Genomic DNA, 22,272 nt, shown 5'->3' on the forward strand with positions numbered 1-22,272 from the left:
AGATGTTCACAGTCTTACCTACACTTAATTCTACAGCCTGAATTAAAGCAATGAGTTCATCCTTTTGGGCTGAAATACCCTGGGGCAGTGATTGGGCTTCAGTGACAGTATCCAGGGTTACCACTGCATATCCCGCACATTTTTCTCCTTGTGGGTTGACGAAGCTGCTCCCGTCCACATGCAGCTCCCAGTCCACTGATGCCTAAGGCTGGTCCCAGAGGTCAGGTCTGCTAGAGTAAACTGAGTCTAGCACCTCTACACAGTTAAGCTCGACAGGGCTCTCTGATACCGAGAGCAAGGTGGTGGGGTTCAGGGTGTTACAAACTTCAGTGGTTATGTGGGGATTTTTACAGAGCAAACTTTGGTACTTGGTTAGTCTAGCATTCGTTGGCCAATGATGTCCTTTGGTATTCATTAAAGTCACCACAGCATTGGGGAGCTTTTATGTTCAGCTTTTGGCCAAGAGTCAGTTTATCTGCTTTTTGTGTTAGCAGGGCAATTGCTGCTAAGGGCCTCAAACACGGGGGGCAACCTTTAGAAACCTCATCTAGTTGTTTGGAGAGGTAGGCCACCGGCCTCAGCCAGGGCCCCACAGTCTGAGTCAAAACCTCAGCTGCCATTTTTTTCTCTCTCTGACACATATAGTGTAAATGGCTTTGTCAGGTCAGGCAGACCGAGGACTGGGGCTGGCATGAGTTTCTTCTAACTCACGGAAGGCTTGCTGCTAAGACCCCTATTCAACAGGTTCCTGGTCAGCCCCCTTTGTGACTTGGTACAGAGGTTTGGCCAGTACTGCAAAGTTTGGGATCCATAACCTGCAGAACCCTACAGCTCCTAAGAATTCTCTCACCTGCCTTCTGGTCTTAGGCTCTGGCAGGTTGCAAATGACCTGCGTTCTTTCTGATCCTAGACTGCGCTCCCCCTGTTGGATAGTAAATCCTAGGTAGTGTACCTGCTGTCTGCAGATCTGAGCATTTTTTTTGGAGACCTTATACGCACAGTCCGCTAGGTGCCTAAGCAGGGCATCTGTTCCTTTGGCACACCCGACTGCCATGGCGTCTCCCAGCAGGAGGTCGCTGACGCACTGGAGCAACACGCAGGCTAGGTCTCTGGCGGGAAACTTTTGCAGGTCTTGAGCCAGGGCCTCCCCGAAGATAGTAGGGGAGTTCTTGAACTTTTGGGGAAGCCAGGTCCAAGTGTATGAGTGGTGACACCTGACCCTGGATCTTCCCGCTGGAAAGCAAGCAGTTTCTGGCTGTCAGGAGCTAGTCTGATGCTAAAGAAAGTGTCCTCTTCAGGTCCAGGCAGGTGAACCAGCTGTCCTCAGTACATGAGCAACTGGTGGCAATCAGCCTAAGTAGGGTTATGAATCTGGATAATAGTTTGAAGCAAATTAATTAAGGCTTGAGGCTTTTTAGTATAAGATAGGGTATTATTCTTTCAATTGAGGAGATCAGCAGAGGTGAAGGGTTGATACACAAAGGCACACCTTTCTACCATATGCCTGTCTTCGTCTACCCCAGTATATCACTGCTTCCTCAGGGGCATTTGCATAGCTTGAGAAAGGCCAGATTTGAGACTGCCCGCTTGACTATCTTGACTTCCTTCCCTGGCCTCTCAAGGCTCTGATCCTCCCCTTCGAGGTGAGACGTGGGGCGTGTTAGCTCCTAAACCTGGTTCCTGGGGTGCTGTTGGCCTCGGTAAAGGAGGGGTAGGCTGGGACATATGGAGGAAGAATTTCTGTTACCTCTGGCGGCTCCTGCAAAACTGGTTTCTTTTGCTGTTTCTGGGATTTCTTCTTTTAACTCTGTGTCTGCTGGCGAAGCTGCTCTTACTTGTACTTGTGGCCTTTTTTTTTTTTTTTTTTTTTTTTTTTTTCCCGCAATAAGCCGTTAAACAGGGCTGGATCTATGCTGGTTTTGTCTATATTATATTTAACTATGAATCAGTATAAAGGAATTTGGTCTGGGTACACTGGCTACCTCCAACCCCTGTCACCACCTGAAATACATGGCCAGTTATTCCCTGTCTGTAGTTTCTTCGGTTGGCCATCCAACGCCAAAAGAGGGCAATTCTGATTTACATTCACAGAGAGTTCTCAATCTGTTGGGGGTTAACTTAACTCTATAATCCCCTGCAAAACGTTTTTTAAGGTTCTGTGACATGCACTTTAATAGCGTAAGTTTTGGATGTTTCGATGACTTTTTTTCTTATTTTTTTATATATGTATGTTTTTTAACACAGTTCCTAGCGGAGTGGGCTTACTTTGAGTGTAACTTTTTTTTTTTTTTTTTTTTTTTGAGACAAAACAACTCTCACACTACAAGAGAAGGAAAGGGTAAAAGGTCACTCACTTGTCTAATTCACACTAAATCAAAATTAAAACCAAAGCCAAAGTGTCGATAAAGGCACGCCTGTTCATCAAGCAATTCAAGCCAAGTCAAAATCAAAACCAAAACCAAAGTGCCAATAAAGGCACGCCGTGGGTGATCAGGCCACGCTTCCACTCAAATGGAGTCGGCAAGTTCCTAAGACCGTCTTACTGTATTCCAGATGTCCAACTCCAAGCACCAGTTCCTTCCCAGTGTTCAACCATTGCGTTGATCCTCCGCAGGGGCCTGCCGTGCACCGCTCTGATGAGGTATTCCACTGGGGCAAATCCCTACCTGGGAGCGCTCTCAGGATCCGCGTCGCTCAAGCTGGCTGGAGTCCCCACAGGGATGATCCAGAGGGCAGGCCTAAGCCACGTAAGGGGCTGCCTCGACCATCTGTTAATTACCTCACTTCCCGGTCAGGAAACCAAGAAATGTAGCAGGACGAGCCGCAGACAAAACCCCTCAGACACCAGGTTAAAGAAGGAAGTGGCTTTATTTGGCCGAGAGCATCGGCAGACTTGTGTCCCAAAACTGAGTTCCCTGGGAGAGAAATGCCTGCCCCTTTTAAGGGCTTACAGCTCTAAGGGGGTCCATGTGAAAGGGTCATGATCGATTGAGCAAGCATGGGGTACGTGGCTGGGGCTGCATGCATCAGTAATCAAGACAGAACAGAACAGAAAGTTTCACAGTGCTTCCTTACACAATGCCTGGAATCTATAGCTAATACAAGCGGTTAGATCAGGAGTTGATTTTTAACTACCAAACCAGGCCTGGGGTGTGGCACCGGGCTGTCTGACTATTGATCTCATTTTTGCCTTTCTTTAGCTTTTACTTCCTCTTTCTTTTTCTGAGGTATGAGACAATAAGAGAGGTGGTCTCTTTCCTTATCGTGAGAGCTGTGACAGAAGTGTATGTAGGTGTCACAGGAGCTTGGGAACAGGTGGGAGCAGGCAGTGCTAGAGGTGTTAAGGGTTAAGGAGTGAGTTGGTGGAGATGTGGCTGGGGTACCAGGAGGACTTCAGGCAGAGGCGCCCTGTGAGCACGCTGTGTGTAGGGAGTCACAACAGTGTTGTCAGAAGCGGAACTTGGATTCTAGCAGTAGTGAAATTAACATCAGAAGGCATCCTTTGAAGTCATGTGAAGGCTTAATAAAATTACAGTCACCTGAATGTTAATTTTACTTCTTTTTGGGTTTTATTTTACTAAGTAAGAGGTTTATCTTTCTCACGTCATGTGGACTGTGGATATCGGTGAGTCCAGAGCCCAACAAAATCATGAAAGAGCTAGAGTCGACCAGGCGCAGTGGCTCTTGCCTGTAATCCCAGCACTTTGGGAGGCCAAAGTGGGCGGATCACAAGGTCAGGAGATCAAGATCATCCTGGCTAAAACGGTGAAACCCTATCTCTACTAAAAATACAAAAAAAATTAGCTGGGCTTAGTGGCGGGCGCCTGTAGTCCCAGCTACTCAGGAGGCTGAGGCAGGAGAATGGTGTGAACCTGGGAGGCGGAGCTTGCAGTGAGCCGAGGTCATGCCAGTGCACTCCACCGTGGGCAACAGAGTGAGACTCCATCTTAAAAAAAAAAAAAAAAAAAAAAAAAAAAAAAAAACCAGAGTCCTTTACCCTGCTGCTCCCCTCCCCCCAGTATGGCACTTTTGTCCTCCTGGTTGAGGTGGAAAAGGGAAGTGTGGAAAGAAAAAATGTTTTCATGAGTCTTTGTTTTTGAGTTTTTTAATTGGAAAGAATTTTAACTACTGAAAAGCTGCTTTCATCTGTAGTCACCAGCTTTGACATTATGCTGCATTTGTGTGTGTTCTCTTTCTCTTTCTGAGCTGCTTGAGAGTAAGTGGCAGACGTTATGGCCCTGCAGCCCTGAATACGTGGCACGGATCTCCTCAGAAGTAGGATATTTATTCTCTTATGTAACTGAGGTCCATTGATGCAATATATTGTGATATTGTGGTTACTCAGACTCATGGTTTTGGTAAAATTGATTGTTAAATGATAATCTAAAAAAACTTTGCAATATTTTAATAAACTCAAGAAGCTATACCTTAAGAAATAATGTAAATGATAGAAACAAGGTAGCTACTAGAAGATCCATCAGAACAAAACAGGAATGTAATTGATTCTGCTAGTGAGAATACCTTAGTTAAACTAAGTCTAAACATGTTTTTCTTGTTCTTCTCCAAGAATAGTTTGTTTACAAGAAACAAATATCTACCTGAGTTAGCTTAAATATAAGGAGACATGTGGCAAGGATATCAGGTGGCTCACAGAATCTAAGTTAAGTGAAGTCACACAGTCCACTGAAACTGGGGACCAGAAAGTTGGCGGGAAGTGAGGCAGGCAGCAGTGTTTTCCACCTCCCATTCTCACGTGGTTTCTCACATTCATAGCCAGGCTGCTCACTTCTTCTCTGTAGACTGCTTTTCCTGCCCAAGACTGTCATGATTGCTCGAGAGGTGCAGGCTGAGCTGTGTGTCATCATGACATTCTAGCTCAGCTTTCCACATCCAGCTGGCATGGTTTGGATATGTCCTTCCAATTTCCTGGGTGCGGGAAGCTCCCTTGCTTCCTGCCTGGCCTGTTCATTGGCTGGTTGTCTCCCCTTTACCTGCCAAGTGAAGCCAGAGTGGGAGGATGACCTGACTAGTACAGTGCATGAGGCCCATTCCTCAGAGGACTTTGAAGGACTTCCACAGAGCTGCGGCTGGACTTTCTGCCCTGTCTGCAGGGCAGTTCTTCTGGTGGCCTTGGACAGACCCAATTCTGTCTCCTTTCTCACTTGCAGCTTACAAGAATAACTAGATATGCTGGGAATGTAATATCCTCAGATAGGGAAGGACAGCCTGGAATAGCCTGGGCTCCGTTCCATACTCCCTTCCTCCCCGCAACAGGGTGAGCTTCAGCACATTAGCCCAACACATCACGTGGCCCCCAGGGTGTAAAACTCAGGGTGGGCTACTTCCTGGGGTCCTTCAGCTGCCTTGCAAGTGAGGCATGCACAGATGAGACTTCATCTGCCCTGGGCTGCTTTCTTGCACGTTTTCAGGACTGGCTTACCATGGATCCCAGGCCTCTGTTGTCCCTTGCTGCCTATCTGTAAGTAATAAATCGGCTTCATATAGCCTCTTATATGTGGCTGTTCTGTTTCTCCAAATTCAGCCAAGTTGGTAACCAGTGCACAGTGAACTTTTCATATTTTCTTCTTCCTCTCTTCCAAAATATCAACTTATTTTTTTCTGGTCTGGTTGTCCTAATTTTAAAGACAAAAAGTATAACTTAAAAAAAAAGAAAAAAAACTGGGCTGACCAAAAAAATCATGTGGTGCTAATCTCTTATGTTTGGTGTGGGGAGGTTTGAGGAGGGCAGCTGCTCTGGCCCAAAGGTTTTCAGCCTCTGCCCTCAAATCTCCAGCTGTCAGTCATCAGCCAAGAGCAGAACTGGAACCACAGACTAATTGTATTAATTATTAATTTGTTCACTGGGGAAAGATGAGTGAAGCGTTTATCTTGGTTCTGGTGAAGTCAGGACTGTCTTCCTGGAGGCAAGCGGCCTGTGCTGAGGCCCTAAGCAGGGCTGACCCATGTGATGGCGAGGGGGAGGGCGGGGCTTCGTGCTTTGCTGGCCTTCTCTTGGCTCACATTTGGTGCCCACCTCAGGGTAGCACCTAACAAATACTGTCGAGTGGATGGCATTGCCAGAAGGGACAAAGCAGGGGATCTGCATGGAGTTCTGTTGCCTAGAGGAGCACGGCCCAGTGAAATTTAATGCAAGCGACACAGGAGAAATGCAAAAATTTCAAGTAGCCATATTTTTAAAAGTTAAAAAAAAGTGAAGTCAATTTTAATAGTTTTATTTCACCCACTATATCTACATTATTTCAACGAGTAATCGGTGTAAAATTTTCTAATGAGACATTTTCCATTTTTTTCACACTGAGTCTGAAAAATCTGGCAAGTGCTTCACTCTCAGCACAGATCAGTCTGCATGAGCCCCATTCCTGGGGTTCAGTAGCCACCCATGCTGATTGGCTCTTGGCCCGTGTGAGGCTGAGGACGGAGGCTGAAGGGGCGAGTTGGGAGAGATGTGGCTGCCGAGGTAGGGGAGCCTTCCTTGTCACGTTCAGGAGTGTGGACATTTTCCCGGAATAATGGAAGCAATCAGAGGACTGAACAGGGGGCTACTGTGAGAAGGCTCGTGTTTGACATCACCCTTCCTGCTGCGTGGCAAGTTTAGAGGCAAGAAAACCAGGTGGGAACTCTTAGATCACTCTAGAGATGAGGCAGTTGTTTCCTAGGTAATAATGGTGACAGCAAAGACAGAGGAAAGACCAGTTTTTTTAGTTATTAAAAATATGGAAGTGACAGGGCTTAATGATTGCATGGAGCTGGTGGCGAATGAGTCACATCAAGACTGGCAGTCTGGCTTCCGACCTGCAGCTGGATGTTTTCCATTGACTCACACAGGAATGTAGACGGAGGAACAGGATTGTGGTGGCACTGAGGAGTTCATTTTTTAGACACATTGAATTTGATGTTTCTGCGTTCTAGCCGAGGAGAAATTCAAAAGCTGGAAATGTAGGTTTAGAGTTCAGGAGTAAGATATATAAGCTAGATTGAGAGATTTAAAGTAATCAGTCAAGTGAGAGTGGAAGTCGTGGAAGGGGATGAGATTACCTGAAAAAGGGTGTGTAGAACAGGGGCTCTTCACTGGAGAGGTTTTGGATTAACTCCCTGAAATTGTACGCAGTAGGGGAAGAGCCCATGCTTTCCACAGGAGTCTGAAAGAGCTGTGTGATCCAAGAAAGGCTAAGAACCACCTGCTGCCATGGACTCTGACAAAACATGGAATGGGCTGACAGAAAAGGAGTAGATTTTACCCAGGGAGGGTGGGATGGTAGCAGTTAAGACCTTAACTGCTTAACTCTAAGGAGAACTGGCTGGAAAATTAGGTGAAAACCAGGAACATGTGCTGTTAGGGAAGGAAAGGAAAACAAGTATATTTCAGGAAGGATAGAGTAGTGGTGAGCAGTGTAAAATAAGCTGAGAGGACGAGGAAGGGAGGACTGAAAAGTATGCAATGGGTGTGGCAGCGAGAAGGCCATTGGCCACCTGGGCCAGGTAATTGATGGAGGCAAGGCCCTGAAGAGCCAGGATGGGATGGTTACTTAGGGAAAGTAACCACGTGGGACTGTCTACCATTAAAAATGTAGAAAACTTTCCTGCCGATACTCCTTCTGCTAGTGAGACCAAAACATCTGTCCAGACTAGCTCAGATCGACTGACTTAGCAAATACATATTTATTGAAAGGAATTGCTAATTCAGGGGTGGGGTGAGGTGTCTAATTCATGCTGAATAAATGTTTTTCAAAGAATAGGGGACTATTAGAGTGGCTTGTATTAACGTTTTTTAATGGAATAATCTTTGGATAGTTTTGAGTATAAATTGTGATCTAAAATGTTTAAAACAGAATTTTGATTTATTTTACATTTTCCTGATTAAAAATTTTGCCTAATTTTTTCCCACTAAATGATTTCTTGTCAATGGTCAGTACCCTTCAGACCAAATTGTTCATATATTATGCTTTTAGGAACATCATTAACATGCAGTTTGAAACTTAGAGCTCTTCATAAAGGAGAACATACAAGCAAGTCATCATACTCTGGCATTTTTCTCCCAGTTGTTTTTGTCTGTCTCCCTCTCCTTTCTTCCTTCTCTTTGTTTAAATTGTGCTGGTCTCCCAGTTGGGGTAGAAGATAGTATTATATGGTCCTAATGTATTTTAACCTTGCTGACTCTCCTTTTGGGTACTCAAGATTTTCTCTGTCATATGTTGTTACACTTGATTTTGTTGGTTCTGGCCCGATATCACAGTCTGCCTTTCTGCCCATCGCTGTGTAAGGGAATTAGACGGGGCAACCTAGATGACAGATGAGCTGTCAGGTGGAAATGGTGTCAAGACTGCTGCATGCTCAGACAAACCACTGAGCAAAGTGTCTTTCTCCAGTTTCTGATGCTTGTAATAGAATACCTGAAACTGGATAATATCTGAAGAAATGGAATTTATTTCTTACAGTTATAGAGTTTGAGAAGTCAGGGTTGAGGGGCTGCATCTGTTGAGGGCCTTCTTATTGGTGAGGACTCTGCAGAGTCCCGAGGTGGCACAGGCATCACATGGCCAGGGGCTTAAGCGCCTGCTCATGCTAGCCTAGGTCTCTATTCCTCTTTTTTTTTTTTTGTATTTTTAATAGAGACGGGGTTTCACCGTGTTAGCCAGGATGGTCTCGATCTCCTGACCTCGTGATTCGCCCGCCTCGGCCTCCCATAGTGCTGGGATTACAAGCGTGAACCACCGTGCCAAGCCTCTTCTTACAAAGCCGCAGTCCCACTCTCATGAAAAGTTGTTCATCTATTAATTCATGAATGGATTAATCCATTCATGAGAGCAGAACTCTCATGACCCAGTCATCTCTTTAAGGCCCCTCCTCTCAATACTGCCACGTTGGGGATTAAATTTCAACATGTGTTTTGAAGGGGACAGATACTCAAACCATAGCAGAAAGTTTCAGAATTCCAGTATTTGGGGAAAAAAATATTGGTTCTATTGTCATATGTCTACATTTATTTAAGTTTGTAGGTAAGCTGTTACATAAATATATTTTAAATCCCAGGTTGACTGATCTAGTCACATATACTTGCACTAAAGCCAGTATATATCTAATATAGGTGCTGTTGTTGTTGTTGTTTTTCCAGCCAAGGTTATGTCTCAAGGATAGTTATTTTTATTCAAGAGAACAGTAGTCAGAAGGATAGGTTCATCTAATGATGTAACAGAAACCCCAAATACCATGACTTAAATAAGAGAGAGATTTGTTGTTATCTTACATCCAGGGATGAGCTGGGCAGACCAGAACTAGACAATGCGCAGAGATCCAGCCTCCTTCAGCTCAGTGCACTGCCATCCCTTGGGCGTGGCCTGGTCCTCTTGGCTGTCGGGGTGGCAGGAAGCCAGGGAGCGGGAGGATCTTCCAGGCTGTGGGGAGGCTCCTGGAAGTTGTCCTTCAACACTTCCACCTTATACTGTATTGGCCATTACTCAGTCTTCTGGCCATGCGTAGCTGCAAAGGAACTGGGAAATGAAATCTTTCCTCTGATAGGCTATGTGGCCTACTAAGATGAAAGGGTTCTGTTACTGAGGAAGGAGAGAAAAAGGATATTGGGGAACATTAGCGATCTCTTCCCCAGGAGTTATAAATCTGTACTCGTCTGTACTAAATTATAAATAATTGCTTTGATTTTAATTCTTAGGTTTTGGGGGGCCATATGACCTACTTCCACTGGCAGATAATTTAGAATGCTGTGGTTGTGCTTGGGTTTCTGGACCTTTTAATGTCCCTCTTCCTTTCAGAGTTTGAGAAAAGTCTTGTAATCCGTTGTTTGTAGGTTTTTGAAAGTTAATATTTGGTAATTCTGATGGCATAGGCATTGCCAAGAATTTTTGTTTTAATGTTTGAAATGTTTAAGAAATTAAAACAACTGAAGTAGTTATACTACTTTTATTAGCTTACTTAGAAAATAATAAATTGTAGATCACATTTAAATGAGATTTAATTTAATTTAAAAACTGGTTTTTGACAGAGAGGGTTGCTGATAGTAGGTCCATTCATCACCTCCTTATAAAGTTTATATTGGATTTGCAAATTTCAACATGTCTAAATTTTCTGTTTACCATTTTGGGGAAAGCTAGAGAGATCGATGGTTCATCCCACGGTGAGGCAGCAAGCACATGCTGTGTTGTGACCCCATGGGAAGGACGCACAGCCGCGTGACCACATGGAGAGCAGGCTTAGGCCCAGGAGGGTTCTGGGCAGAGAGGAGATGGGGACTGAACAGAAGGAAGAAGCGGGGGAGAGAGCTGTGCATGCAAACACATCCAGGTAGGGAGATCCTCACCCAGCTGGGGAATTACCAGACAGCTGGAGTCTGTTATGAAGCCAAAATAAAGTAGGAGACATGCAAAGTGGCCACATCACGATAAACCATGTCTGCTTTGATGTTCTGAGTTCTTTCCTGAAGGCTGTAGAAAACCAGCGAGAGGTAAAATAACTGTGTCATTTTAGCAAGGCCACTTTAGAGATAGTGGTTGTGGGGAGAGTACTGGATTTTCGATTGTAAAAGACTAGAGGGCAAAGAGCAGTATAGAGGCTGCAGATCCAATCCAGCCATGGTGAGAGGCGGGATCAGGGGTGAGGAGGGTGGGAGAGATTCAGTGTATGGAGGAGAGAGGATCTGTGAGACCTGGATACCAGTTGGACGTGGAGGAGAAATCCGAGGGAGGCAGCCAGCGACTTCCCAGGTTTATCCTTGACGTTTTTAGTTACCAAACAAAATCACACACACAAATCAAAAACCTCTGTCACCTTCTATGTAGTGTGCCAAAGTTGTGTAATCTGCTTTATTCTTTAAATAGCTCTGAGACTCATTTCAGGTGATTTAATTCATATTGAAGAAACATCTGGCCCACGTGTTTTGGTTTATTTTAGTTTCTGCATATCTTGTGGGAAAATGGATTCTCTAAAGAATAATTTTGTAGGCTAGGAGATCCTTCAAGTATAATTATAAAGCTGATTTAATTCATTTTCTGCTATATATCATTAAAACATTGAACTAATTTTCTAAAATACTTCTTTACTGTGGATTTAGTTGAGCTTTCTTATGTTATATGCAGATTCTAATTAAAAATAACTTTTAAATTTTGTTTGAGCAATTCTGCAGTTAGATTGTGGAGTAGTTGGTAGGTTTAACTGATGAAGACTGGCTCTACAGTGTTGCAGCACATTTTCCTTTAGGAGAAAGATGCATCCTTTTCCGGGTCTAACTCTCCTGGAGGACTCTTCAACTATCAACAGTCATCGATCTCTTAGTTTATACCAGGGACTGATCTGAAAACTGGAAGATGATAAATGGGACACCATCTCCACTCTCATATGCTCTCAGTCTTCCTAAATATAATTCAAGAAAAAGAAATCTGCAATAAGTCTTAAATGTGGACTTCGCTTACATGCTATCTTCGTAATAAATAGAAAATAAATATTCTTATTAGAAGCTCTCGTAACTGCACAGGCATTTCTCCCACACTGCACATTGTATAACTGGATTTGTATGCAGTGCAGTTGGCTAGGGGTGTGCCCTGTGTTGTGCAGGTTGCTTTTGGTTATAAGTACTTGATGGTCAGGAACCAGCATTTAAAAGGTAAAGGAGTGTTTGCTGCCAACTCCATTTCTTTGAGTGACTCAGTGCATTGCCTGCCCATCATAACCACACATTGGAAAAGCAATGAAACACGGAAGATACTGCCTGTGACAGAGCTGGTAGCAGCAGGGGAAGAGGACAACTCTGGAGCATAGCCAGAAATAAAGAAACACAGGCTTTGTTTAGTGGCATTTAGATTTTACAGCTTATTAAAAAGAAAAATAAAAAGATTTGATTAGTGGAATTCCTGTAGGAAAAATAACTTTGTTATTGCAAATTTTACATAAATTGCTTTTAGAATACACTCTTTAATGCAATTTCTTTTAAAATGTACATTTTTGTTTCTTAGAACTACAACTCCTATAAATAGACTCTAGAATAGACTTTTAGAATCACTGATCTCTTTTTTTTTTCCTTTTTAATTTCATGGATCACCTCTTTAGGGAGACTGCTAACCTATTAGTCTTTGAATTTAGATGCTGTTAGAAAGGGAAGTGTCTAGTGATCATGAAAATATGTTTGAGAAAATAAATTGAGGATTTGCACCGTGATGTTCTTTATCTTTTTTATTCTCACAGCTGTACAATAATGTATCTCCAGCCAGTGAGAGGAAGAATAATGTACCATGAGGTTGTACTATTAGTTGTTAAAACTGTGAATTTTGAAGTCAGACTTGGTACCAATACACTCCCCACTAATCTAGTTGTCCTAACGTTACAACATGTTAGTTATCATTGCTAAACTCGAGTTACATATCCATAAATGGGGCTCTTCTGTACCTTTATGGGTATTCTTGTGAAGAGTACATAAGAAAATGTATGTCAAGCAGCTAGTGCAGTGCTTAGTCACTAGCAGGCACTAAAACATGGTACATGTTGTGATGTTAAATACTGTTTTTCCTAGGCTGAGATCAAAATACTGTAGAAAGAGTTGGACTATATAGTACTTACTCTTGGAATTTAAATGTTTTTGTAAATTAGATACAGATGAGAGAGGGCACTGCAGTTTTCCTATAAACAAAATTTGTTTTTTTCATAAAACAAAATTTGTTTTTTCCAGTTCATAAAACAAAGTTTGCTTTGTGTTCAAAATGATGATAAAAGCCAGAGGAATCGCTGAATTTATAACTAAACTATAATGAGTTAGCATTAAAGAAAGCAGAGCTATATAAAATTATTGATGATTTATTTTTGCCCTTTACCAAATATAAATCTGTATTATAAACAACTATAAAGTTTATATTTTCTAAGATAAATTGTGTTTATATATTTAGAAAAGAATAGTTTGTTAATGATTTATTTTATACCAACTTGTTTTCCAAAACAGGATAGGTAAAGAGTAAGAAACATGTAATTATGACTCAGATGTAGTTTTAATGATCATTATGACAAACCTACTGAAAGAAGTAGGCTGTAGAATTCCAAGAACATTATGGTTTTAGTTATGAAAAATTTGCATACCAAAGGAAGACCAGAGAAAACAGTACAAAAATGCTGCTAACAATGGGTTTTCTACTTGACTTTGTGGGTAGGCAAGGCCAATAAAGGAAAATAAAAGAGACTTAGTAGTTTTCTTTTTTTTTTTTTTTTTTTGTTGAGACAGAGTCTCGCTTTGTCGCCCAGACTGGAGTGCAGTGGCCGGATCTCAGCTCACTGCAAGCTCCGCCTCCCGGGTTCACGCCATTCTCCTGCCTCAGCCTCCCGAGTAGCTGGGACTACAGGCGCCCGCCACCTCGCCCGGCTAGTTTTTGTATTTTTTAGTAGAGACGGGGTTTCACCGTGTTAGCCAGGATGGTCTCGATCTCCTGACCTTGTGATCCGCCCGTCTCGGCCTCCCAAAGTGCTGGGATTACAGGCTTGAGCCACCGTGCCCGGCCGAGACTTAGTAGTTTTCATTGATTAATATATTTGTCAGTAGAAAATCACTTTTTTCCTGTCACTAAATTACGCAGCTGAAGTTACCATGTGTTTCAAGTTATGTAGGTAAAGTTAGTATGTTGAAATACTATTATAGTGTCTTCAATTACAGTTTTAAAGAAAGAAACATCTGTAATGTTTGAGTCTTTAAGCAACTAAATATACTGTGATGGTGAGGCATTTGATTAGAATGGGTAATGGTCTTCCTGTTGTTTGAAGAGTTACTATAGCTAAGTAAGTGCTTCCTGGTGCCCTAGCTCCTAACAGAATAGAACTTAGTTAGTCCCCTTCAGAATGCCCCCGTCAATTCTCTGCCGCCTCAGTGGTGCCTTGGGGGAAGTAGAAGTCAGTTTTTCAGGGTTTCTTCATCAGATGTAAACTCTATTGCAGCAGTATGATCTCTTTTGTGAGCTGTTTATGTACTTGGGCTTTTAAAAAGGGGAGTAGGTTTTCAGACTGCCCTTTTTTCAGTTGCAGAGATGTTGAGATCTCAGGAGATTTCAGGTGTGGATGAAGTTAAAGAGAAGAAAAATATTGCACCTCACAAAGTTTGCATCTTAGGTAGCAGCAGCAAAGATTTAATGTCACATTCCTGTGGATTGCTTGTACAAGTCAGGCACCTTTTGACTGAATTATAAGGTGAAATTTTATTGTATTGATCTTCATGTGTAGAGAGAAAGGCTGACTCAATACCAAGATTAATTGACAAAAGATCTCCTTGCATCCTTTGTTCTAGATACATTATTATCCCCTGAGGTAAAATCTATACTAGTTTTTCCTTTTGCACTCCAGCCTGGGCAATAAAGTGAGACTCAGTCTCAAAAAATAAAATAAAATAAAATAAAATAAATAAAAGCCAAGTTCAAAGGAGTGGATTTTCCCCAAAGTTCGTATAGGTTAGGTGTTTTTAATACCCTTTTCAGTAGAGCCACGGTTCAGTTCCTCCTGGTATGTTAGCAAGCCATCTGACACCCCACATGCCATAACAAACAGCAATTTCAGGAAAGCTTGAGGAGGAAATTGGATGATTCTTTCCATGAGTCCTGTCTGGGCTCTTCTCTTGCTGGGCTTTTGGCATTTTGACCTAAAACACTCAAGCCAGGCTCACAAAGTTCCACCTGGGGCCGCTGATGTGCAAGTTCTTAGTTGGACCCTTTTTCATCTATATGAGTCCTTGCTCTTCCCCCAAATCCAAATTACATAAACCCTGAACTAGGCAGAAGAAAGGAGGTGCTGATTTTTCTATGTGTCACATACTTAGGTCAGGAAGAAGTGGATGCCTCTGGGCTACCTTGTATGTACGAAAAAACGAGAGTGAAAGCCTGGCTGGGTGTGATGGCTCACACCTGTAACTCCAGCACTTTTAGGGGCTGAGGCAGGCATAAACCCAGGAGTTAGCGTCCAGCCTGGGCAACATGCCGAAACCCTGTCTCTACAAGAAGTAAAAAAATTAGCCAGGCATGGTGGTGAGCACCTGTAGTCCCAGCTACTCAAGAGGCTAGGGTGGGAGGATGGCTTGAACCCAGGAGGTCAAGGCTGCAGTGAACTGTGATCTCACCACTGCACTCCAGCCTGGGCAATGGAGCAAAACCCTGTCTCCAAAAAAAAAAAATTGTGTAGGAGAGGATGTTACCTGTCATGTATATCTTTGACCAGGAAGACAAAAAACGAGTGGAAGATGCCATGGCTGCATGTGTGTCTTTTCATTCTCTGCTGGAACAGCCCACCTGTGCCGGGTTTTACTGTCCTACTTTGGCCCTACAAGAGTGTTTCTTTTGTGAAGAAATAATTATCTTCACCACTTGTTGTCTCCTAAGTATTAGTGAAGTGTGATATGGGGAATGAACTACCCTCATGCCTCTGGAAGGGATGGAGCAGGCTGGGAACCTGTCTGTGACCAGATGCACAGGACCCTTTGTGGTAACTTACCAGTTCCCTGCCTGAGCTCCTGGAGGCTTTGTCGTGCATTCTTACTAGTCATTTCTGAAAACTTACATTTGGAACTTGGTCCTTGACATCAGTCCTTTAGGGAGAGAACCATGTCTTACTGTCATTGAAGAGTGGCACAGTGTCTTTGAGTACACTTTTAAAATGCTTTATAAGGCTCCACACTAAATAGTCTAAAATTGAAATATTTGAAGACCTCTCTAAAATGAAGCATATCTAACTTCAGGCTTGATTTCTCACATATATGCAGGAAAAATATAAGATCTGGAAATCTGCCATAAATATTATTACCTCCACCACCAAGAAAACAAATCTGTGTGACCACAAATGCTCCCAAGTTGCAGGCATTCTCAGAGTAGCAGCATAGATAGTGGCTGTAAACTCTTGTTTTTCCTGTCTAACCAAGGTAATAGGATGTCTGCCCTTTCAGCCTTTGCATGAAGTAGACATGACTATTTACTTAACTTCTGGTTGGAAATAAGATCCCATTGTCTAAATTGTGTCAGCGCAGTTCCTGGTAGCACAAGAATATTAAACACTTTAATATGACATCCAAAATTAATGAGTCAAGTTATAAGAACTTTCTTTGAGGGATGGAAAAGATCATAACCCACTTTCATGTCCTGGGATGCTTCATTCAGTCTCACGGTATTAGAAAGTGAGCAGCCTTTGGGTTGGGGCGGGGGCGCAGCACTTCACATGCTTTGGGCCACCAGTTCCTCCTCCCTGCTGCTCCGCCACTGCGTGACATTTCCTTCTCATCCGCATTCCCAGTGTTTCTGTCTTTTCTGTCTTAAAATCTTTGCAGCTTTGGCCTAGGCTGCAGTAGCAGGGGGAGAGCAGCGCAGGCGAAATGCTTGCCTTCTTCTAGACCACTGTGGAGAGAGGCGGAGTCACATTTACCTGTGGACATCGGTGGCCCCCAAAGGTGGTTTCTTGGCAACGCTCACACAGTTGATAGACGATAGGCAAGAGAGGATGTCATCGACAGTGCACCTGCTGCTTGCAGCCCAGCCAGGGCCTCCACACCCAGCACCTCCTAGAGCCCCCATGGGAATACCTGGGAGGTTATGGAACTGGAATGTAAACCCACGTCTCTATTCCAAACTCATGCTTTTTTGTAAGAGGAAAACTTTTAAATAGTTTTTTCTTGAAAAGCCTCTTTTTCTTCCTAATTGGTTCTAAAACAAAAGTTTGGGCAAGTGCCTCAAAGGAAAATAGGGACAAGATTGTTTTCTGTCGTGGAATTCACAGTGGTGTCTGTGTGTACTTTAGAGCTAAGTGTGCACATACTGTGGGCGCATGCTTATTTTCTGAAGGCGAGTGCTCTAAAAGGATTGGGGACCACTGCTCTGAGTCCCAGTTGCTGTACCTGTGGAGTGAGTGCTGCTGCTCAGCTCCTGGAATTGTTCTGAGGCTCTGGCCTGACCGTCTCTGTGCGGGCTTTAGACTGTGCTGGGGCAGAGTGAGTGCCCCAGACCAGTAGCTCTTGTTAGTGTGGGGACTCCCAATGCTAGTTTTGGTGATTTATTTTCTTGTTCTCTTGTGTCATCCCAGGGTGAAGATACACATATTCTCTAACAGCAGGACATTTGTTTTTCATTTATGAGTTCATTCAGAATCGTAATTGAGGCGATTTTGAACTTCTTAGATTGCAGCAGTGGCAGTAGCAGTAAACAAGACCCCTTTATCTGAACAGGAAAGTAGTCTTTCCCCAGGAAGTAACTACACTTCCTTGTAATCACCTGTTTGTGTAATTGTAATAACTTTACAAGTTATTCATAAAAATACAAGAATGACTAGTTTGTCATTGTCATAACTTGTGTATGATACATGAAGTAGAAGTCACACAGTACAAGTACTTTTGAAATTTGGAAAAGTTTAATTTTTTAGGACTTTATTATTTTTGGATGTTAAAGTAAGTATGTATGACAGTGCATAGTGTGTTTCAATTTTGGAAGTGATTCTTTGCTATTGAAATTCTCATTCTCCTCATTTCATTCTTATGTTTTTAGGGAATACCTTGGCAAGCAGCTCCAATCCGAGCAGCCCCAGACCGCTGCCGCCCGAAGCTGAGCCTGCCTCTGGCTTTCCCCTCCGCCTCGATGCAGAACCAGTAGTGGGAGCACTGTGTTTAGAGTTAAGAGTGAACACTGTTTGATTTTACTTGGAATTTCCTCTGTTATGTAGCTTTTCCCCATGCTAATTTCCAAACAACAACAATGACAAAACATGTTTGCCTGTTAAGTTGTATAAAAGTAGGTGATTCTATATTTAAAGAAGATATTACTGTTACATATACTGCTTGCAATTTCTGTATTTATTGTTCTCTGGAAATAAATATAGTTATTAAAGGATTCTCACTCCAAACACGGCCTCTCTCTTTACTTGGACTTTAAACAAAAGTCACCTGTTGTCTCTTTTCAAACCAAATTGGGAGAATTGTTGCAAAGTAGTGAATGGCAAATAAATTTTTAAAATCTATCGACCTATCAATCTCTATCGATCTATGTCTCTATCCAGCTCTCTGTTCATCTATATATCATCTATGTATCTACACACACACACACACACACACACACACACACACAGTCTGCAACTATTCCTTAGTGGTAGCATAGCTTTAAAATCTTAGTTTTTAACATGATACTGTGGTTCAAAAGACTTCCTTTTGGAGTTCAGTGAAAAGTTTTAGTGTTAGATTTATTTTCAATACTTTTATCCTTGGTTTTTAGTGCCTGAAGTTTGTTTTGTCTTATTACATTTTGGTTTAAGCATTGCCAATAGATATTTTATTCTCTCCCCTTTTGTTTCTAGAACCATATCCCTTTAGCAGTACATATGTGGCATGCAGGCCTCCTCTGAGGCTTTTGTTTTTTTAACCCCATCAGCTGATCTCTCTGAGTCTCATTTTTCATTCATTTTCATGTTATTTTCACTTTTTATTCCTAGCAGTTCTATGAATATTGAATAGATGTGCTAAAGCTAATAAAACATTTATTCTAGTAAGTTTTTTCTCCTATAGAAAGCCACTCATAGAATCCATCTCCTGTTTAAGAATCAAAGATTGTTTCATTTTCAACATAGAAATCCTGTGGGAGAAATTAGTTAAAATTATGGATAAATTAGTCAGTGGGTTCATGTGACTCGATTTTCCTTAAAGGGGTTCATGTTTGCCAGAAAAGAGGTAGTCTGATCAAACCAATTTTTTCTTTTACTAAAAGTTTAAACATGGCTTATATGTAGTTTACTTTTCGAAATGTGGAAAATCATTAAATAGAGCTTTTCTCGTAGTAATTACAGACACTGCATTAGCAGAAGATCAGTTTTCATGTTAATATATTAATGGTCTGTAAAATCTTTAGGATTTTAAGGCACTCAATTTCTAGAAGTCCTAGTAACCAGAGACACGGCCATCTTCTGAATTTCATAAGAATGCATTGATTGATTGGTGTCATAGTTTCTGATTTTAGTTTCATTTTGCACAGCCCTATAGTTAGTTGTAAAGTAGAAATCAGTGACAATCACTCTTGTAGAAAGTATTAGTGCTTTTGTTCCTAAGAAGTGCTTTTGTCCATGGGAAGCAATACTCCCATGTAATCATGCTTTAATTATTATCTTGTATATTAAAATTAATTCCCTCGAGGTACCTTTTTTCTGCCTTAAACCTTTACACTCAGCTTATAGAGCATATAGTAATTATGAAAGCAGTCACTTTCATTTTTCCTTTGCTTATCAATGTTTTTGATTAACATTCAATGCTTAAACCCTCCTTAAACTATAATACCACCTACATGTTCAATTAAACTGCAAACACCTAATGGAGCAGACTTATAAATATGACAAACCAAATCTTAGAAATTGCTCACGAGTCAAATACAGGTAACTCTATCTAGGGATACAGGTAGTAAAAATACTCTCAAGCGTTTTTAAGCATCTTTAAAACAGTCTAAACAAAGAGCCCAGTTATTACAAAATGTGTTATTACACCTAGGTATAAACACCATTTACACAATGTAATCAGTATAGGATTGTTGAATTTCATTTTCTCTGTACTTATTTTGACATTTTCCTTGGTTTCATAAGTCCTCACCTAATCTAGACAAAGACCGGGCATTTTAGGCCAGCCATGGTTAGTGGAGTAAAACTGCTATGGATCATGGAACTATGGGTGACACTTTGTGGTGACCATGTGAGGCTTTTGCAGGGACTAAACAACAAACCCTGAGACTGGCAGTCTTGGGACCTGGGTGTGACCATCCAGATGCTGATGGAGTACATTTCTTTTTGTGGTCAGTCTCCCACCCGTCCCCCCACCCCACCCTCCCCCCTTTTTTTTTGTCAGTTGAGTTAAAAATCCATGCTCTTCAACTGGGTTTGAATCTGTTACCTACATGTCTCTTTTTTGCAACCTGGTGTATGAGGGAGGTTTCTAAGTTCTTGAATGTTGCTCATCTCAGAGATAGATAAAACCCTAATTTAAGTGTTGAATGCCTTTTCCAATAGGAGGCAATCTCTCCCCTTTCTGTCTTAAAATCCTGTTGTGTCTCATTGACCCTCTGTTCTCAATTTGTCAGGAATAATGTCACTAAAAAAATATTGGGAAAAAAAAATGTAGAGTTGAGGTATTGCTTTATTGGATTTTTTGTTGACGGCATAATAGGTTATACAAAGTTTTCCAGAAACCAAACTAAATAAACCAATTGCTAAAATATCCAATCTGAGCAGGCATACATAGTAATTTTTAAAAAGAAAACTTCTGATTTTTAGATTTTGAGAAGCGTATAGACATTAAAGGGAGAATGAAATTATATCTTAATTTCTTGGAAAATTCTTATTTTGGGTCTTGTTGACTCTAATTTTTAAAAAGATGCACCTCCTGTTGGCAGGTGAAGCTCATTCCCACACGTCGTTCCTAGCCAGGCACAAATATTAAATTTACAGAATGTCTCCAGTTGCATCAAAGTAATTGGTGTTAATTTTCATATAATTAAAATTTAAATAATTTCTAACCTCTAGCTCTTAAATCTTGGAAAGCACAGATCCAAATTTTGATGCTTTTGATTTATCCGAAAATTAAAAGCTCTCTGTTCTCATTCTTTGCCTTTGAAAATAAGAATATTTTAGACTAAATTTTGAAACCACTCAAAGTTGGTAGGTGGCAAAGTGACTTCCCAAATACGAACCTTGTGATGAAATCTCTTTTTAGTTTGAAATTTCTCTCTTGTTTTGCTGTACAAAATGTTCTGTTCTGGTTAAGAGATGTGCCTTTAACTTTCTGAACAAATTTCCAATGAAAAAGTCAGTTGGAAAGAAAAAGGAGCTATAAATAATTTTAAATTCCTTCAACATTGTATGCAAATCTGACATGAGTTCCCTTCTCTTTTAGTTCTTAGAGTGTTGATTACTCTTCTAAAAATAGGATAAAAGTGGAAGAGACACTTCCATGATTGAAAGAATACTAGTCTGAGATGCTTTTATCTTTCAGTACTATGTAGACCTGTGTCTTTTTCCCTTTACAAAGGAAGAAAAAATGTATCCAGGAAGTTGGTTGAAAGAACCTATCTACAAAGAACACCAAATAATAAAGTTTGTTAACATGTAGACATAAAATATTTGAAACAATAGCACAAAGGTTGCATGGTGAGGCAACGAACTTCTGCTCTTGTAAGACAGCTGATTACATCAGATAGGAAGTGATATAACAGGAATATGAAGTAGACTGTGATGAGTTAAGGATACGTATTTAATTCCCTAGAGCAACCACTGAAACAATAAACTGAAATTACAAGGTATAGCTAGCTAAAGAGCCATTGGTGGAGATAAAATTGAATACAAAAAATGCTTGATTAACCCACAAGAGTGCAGGAGAAGAACATGGGAGAGAGAAGACACATAGAAAATGAGTAGCAAGGAGGCTGGGTGTGGTGGCTCACACCTGTAATCCCAGCACTGTGGGAGACTGAGGTCAGGAGTTCAAGACCAGCCTGGCCAATGTGGTGAAACCCTGTCTCTACTAAAAATACAAAAATTAGCCAGGCGAGGTGGCATGCGCCTGTAATCCCAGCTACTTGGGAGGCTAAGGCATGAGAATTGCTTAACCTGAGAGGCAGAGGTTGCAGTGAGCCAAGATGGCGCCACTGCACTCCAGCCTAGGTGACAGAACGAGACTCAGTCTCAAAAAAAAAAAAAAAAAAAAAAAAAAAAAAAAAAAAGTAGCAATGAAGTAGACTTTAAGTCCACCAATAACAATAGCTACAGTAAGTGGCAAGGATCCAGGACTCCTGCCCTTACGCATCCAGAATTTTAAGTGTTTCAGCATGGCCACCTCCAGGAAACTCATTGCTTCTAGGTCTCAGATTTGTGGAGAGGACGTTTTCTGGCGTGCTACATGGCTTATTTCTGTCACCACTCCCAAACGCCCACCTCTTCACTGGCTGCTAATAGAGTGGAAAAAGCAGAAACCTAAGTTATCATTTGTCCACCAACTCTCCTGCTACCAAAATTTTCCTGATAGCATTTGCTGTCATCTTGTTTTCTTTGTCCTCATGGGCTTATTCCTTTTGTTTGTCCCACCCAACCTTTTTAAAAAAATCCCTTCTAGCCTTTCAGTTGGGGTTGCAGAGGAAGCAGAAATGAGTATGTGTGTTTAGTTCATCATGATTAAACTGAAATCCCAAAGGATTTTTTCTTATTTTTGAGACGGAATTTCGCTCTTGCCACTCAGGCTGGAGTGCAGTGGCATGATCTCAGCTCACTGCAACCTCCACCTCCCAG

General features: G+C 41.7%; 1 protein-coding gene across 2 annotated transcripts in view; it reads left to right on the top strand.

The window, feature by feature from the left end:
- The window catches only part of ATP6V1H (ATPase H+ transporting V1 subunit H), a 120,640-nt gene extending 102,775 nt beyond the window's left edge, over positions 1–17,865 (top strand). For both annotated transcript variants that reach the window (XM_050801791.1, XM_050801792.1), the window contains one exon: positions 17,511–17,865. In XM_050801791.1, coding sequence (XP_050657748.1) covers positions 17,511–17,571 — 61 coding nt within the window. In that variant the 3' untranslated portion in view covers positions 17,572–17,865. The remainder of the gene's footprint in view (positions 1–17,510) is intronic.
- The last annotated feature ends 4,407 nt before the right edge of the window (positions 17,866–22,272 follow it).

The sequence above is a fragment of the Macaca thibetana genome, chromosome 8 (assembly GCF_024542745.1).
Source record: "Macaca thibetana thibetana isolate TM-01 chromosome 8, ASM2454274v1, whole genome shotgun sequence".
Classification (NCBI taxonomy): domain Eukaryota; kingdom Metazoa; phylum Chordata; class Mammalia; order Primates; family Cercopithecidae; genus Macaca; species Macaca thibetana.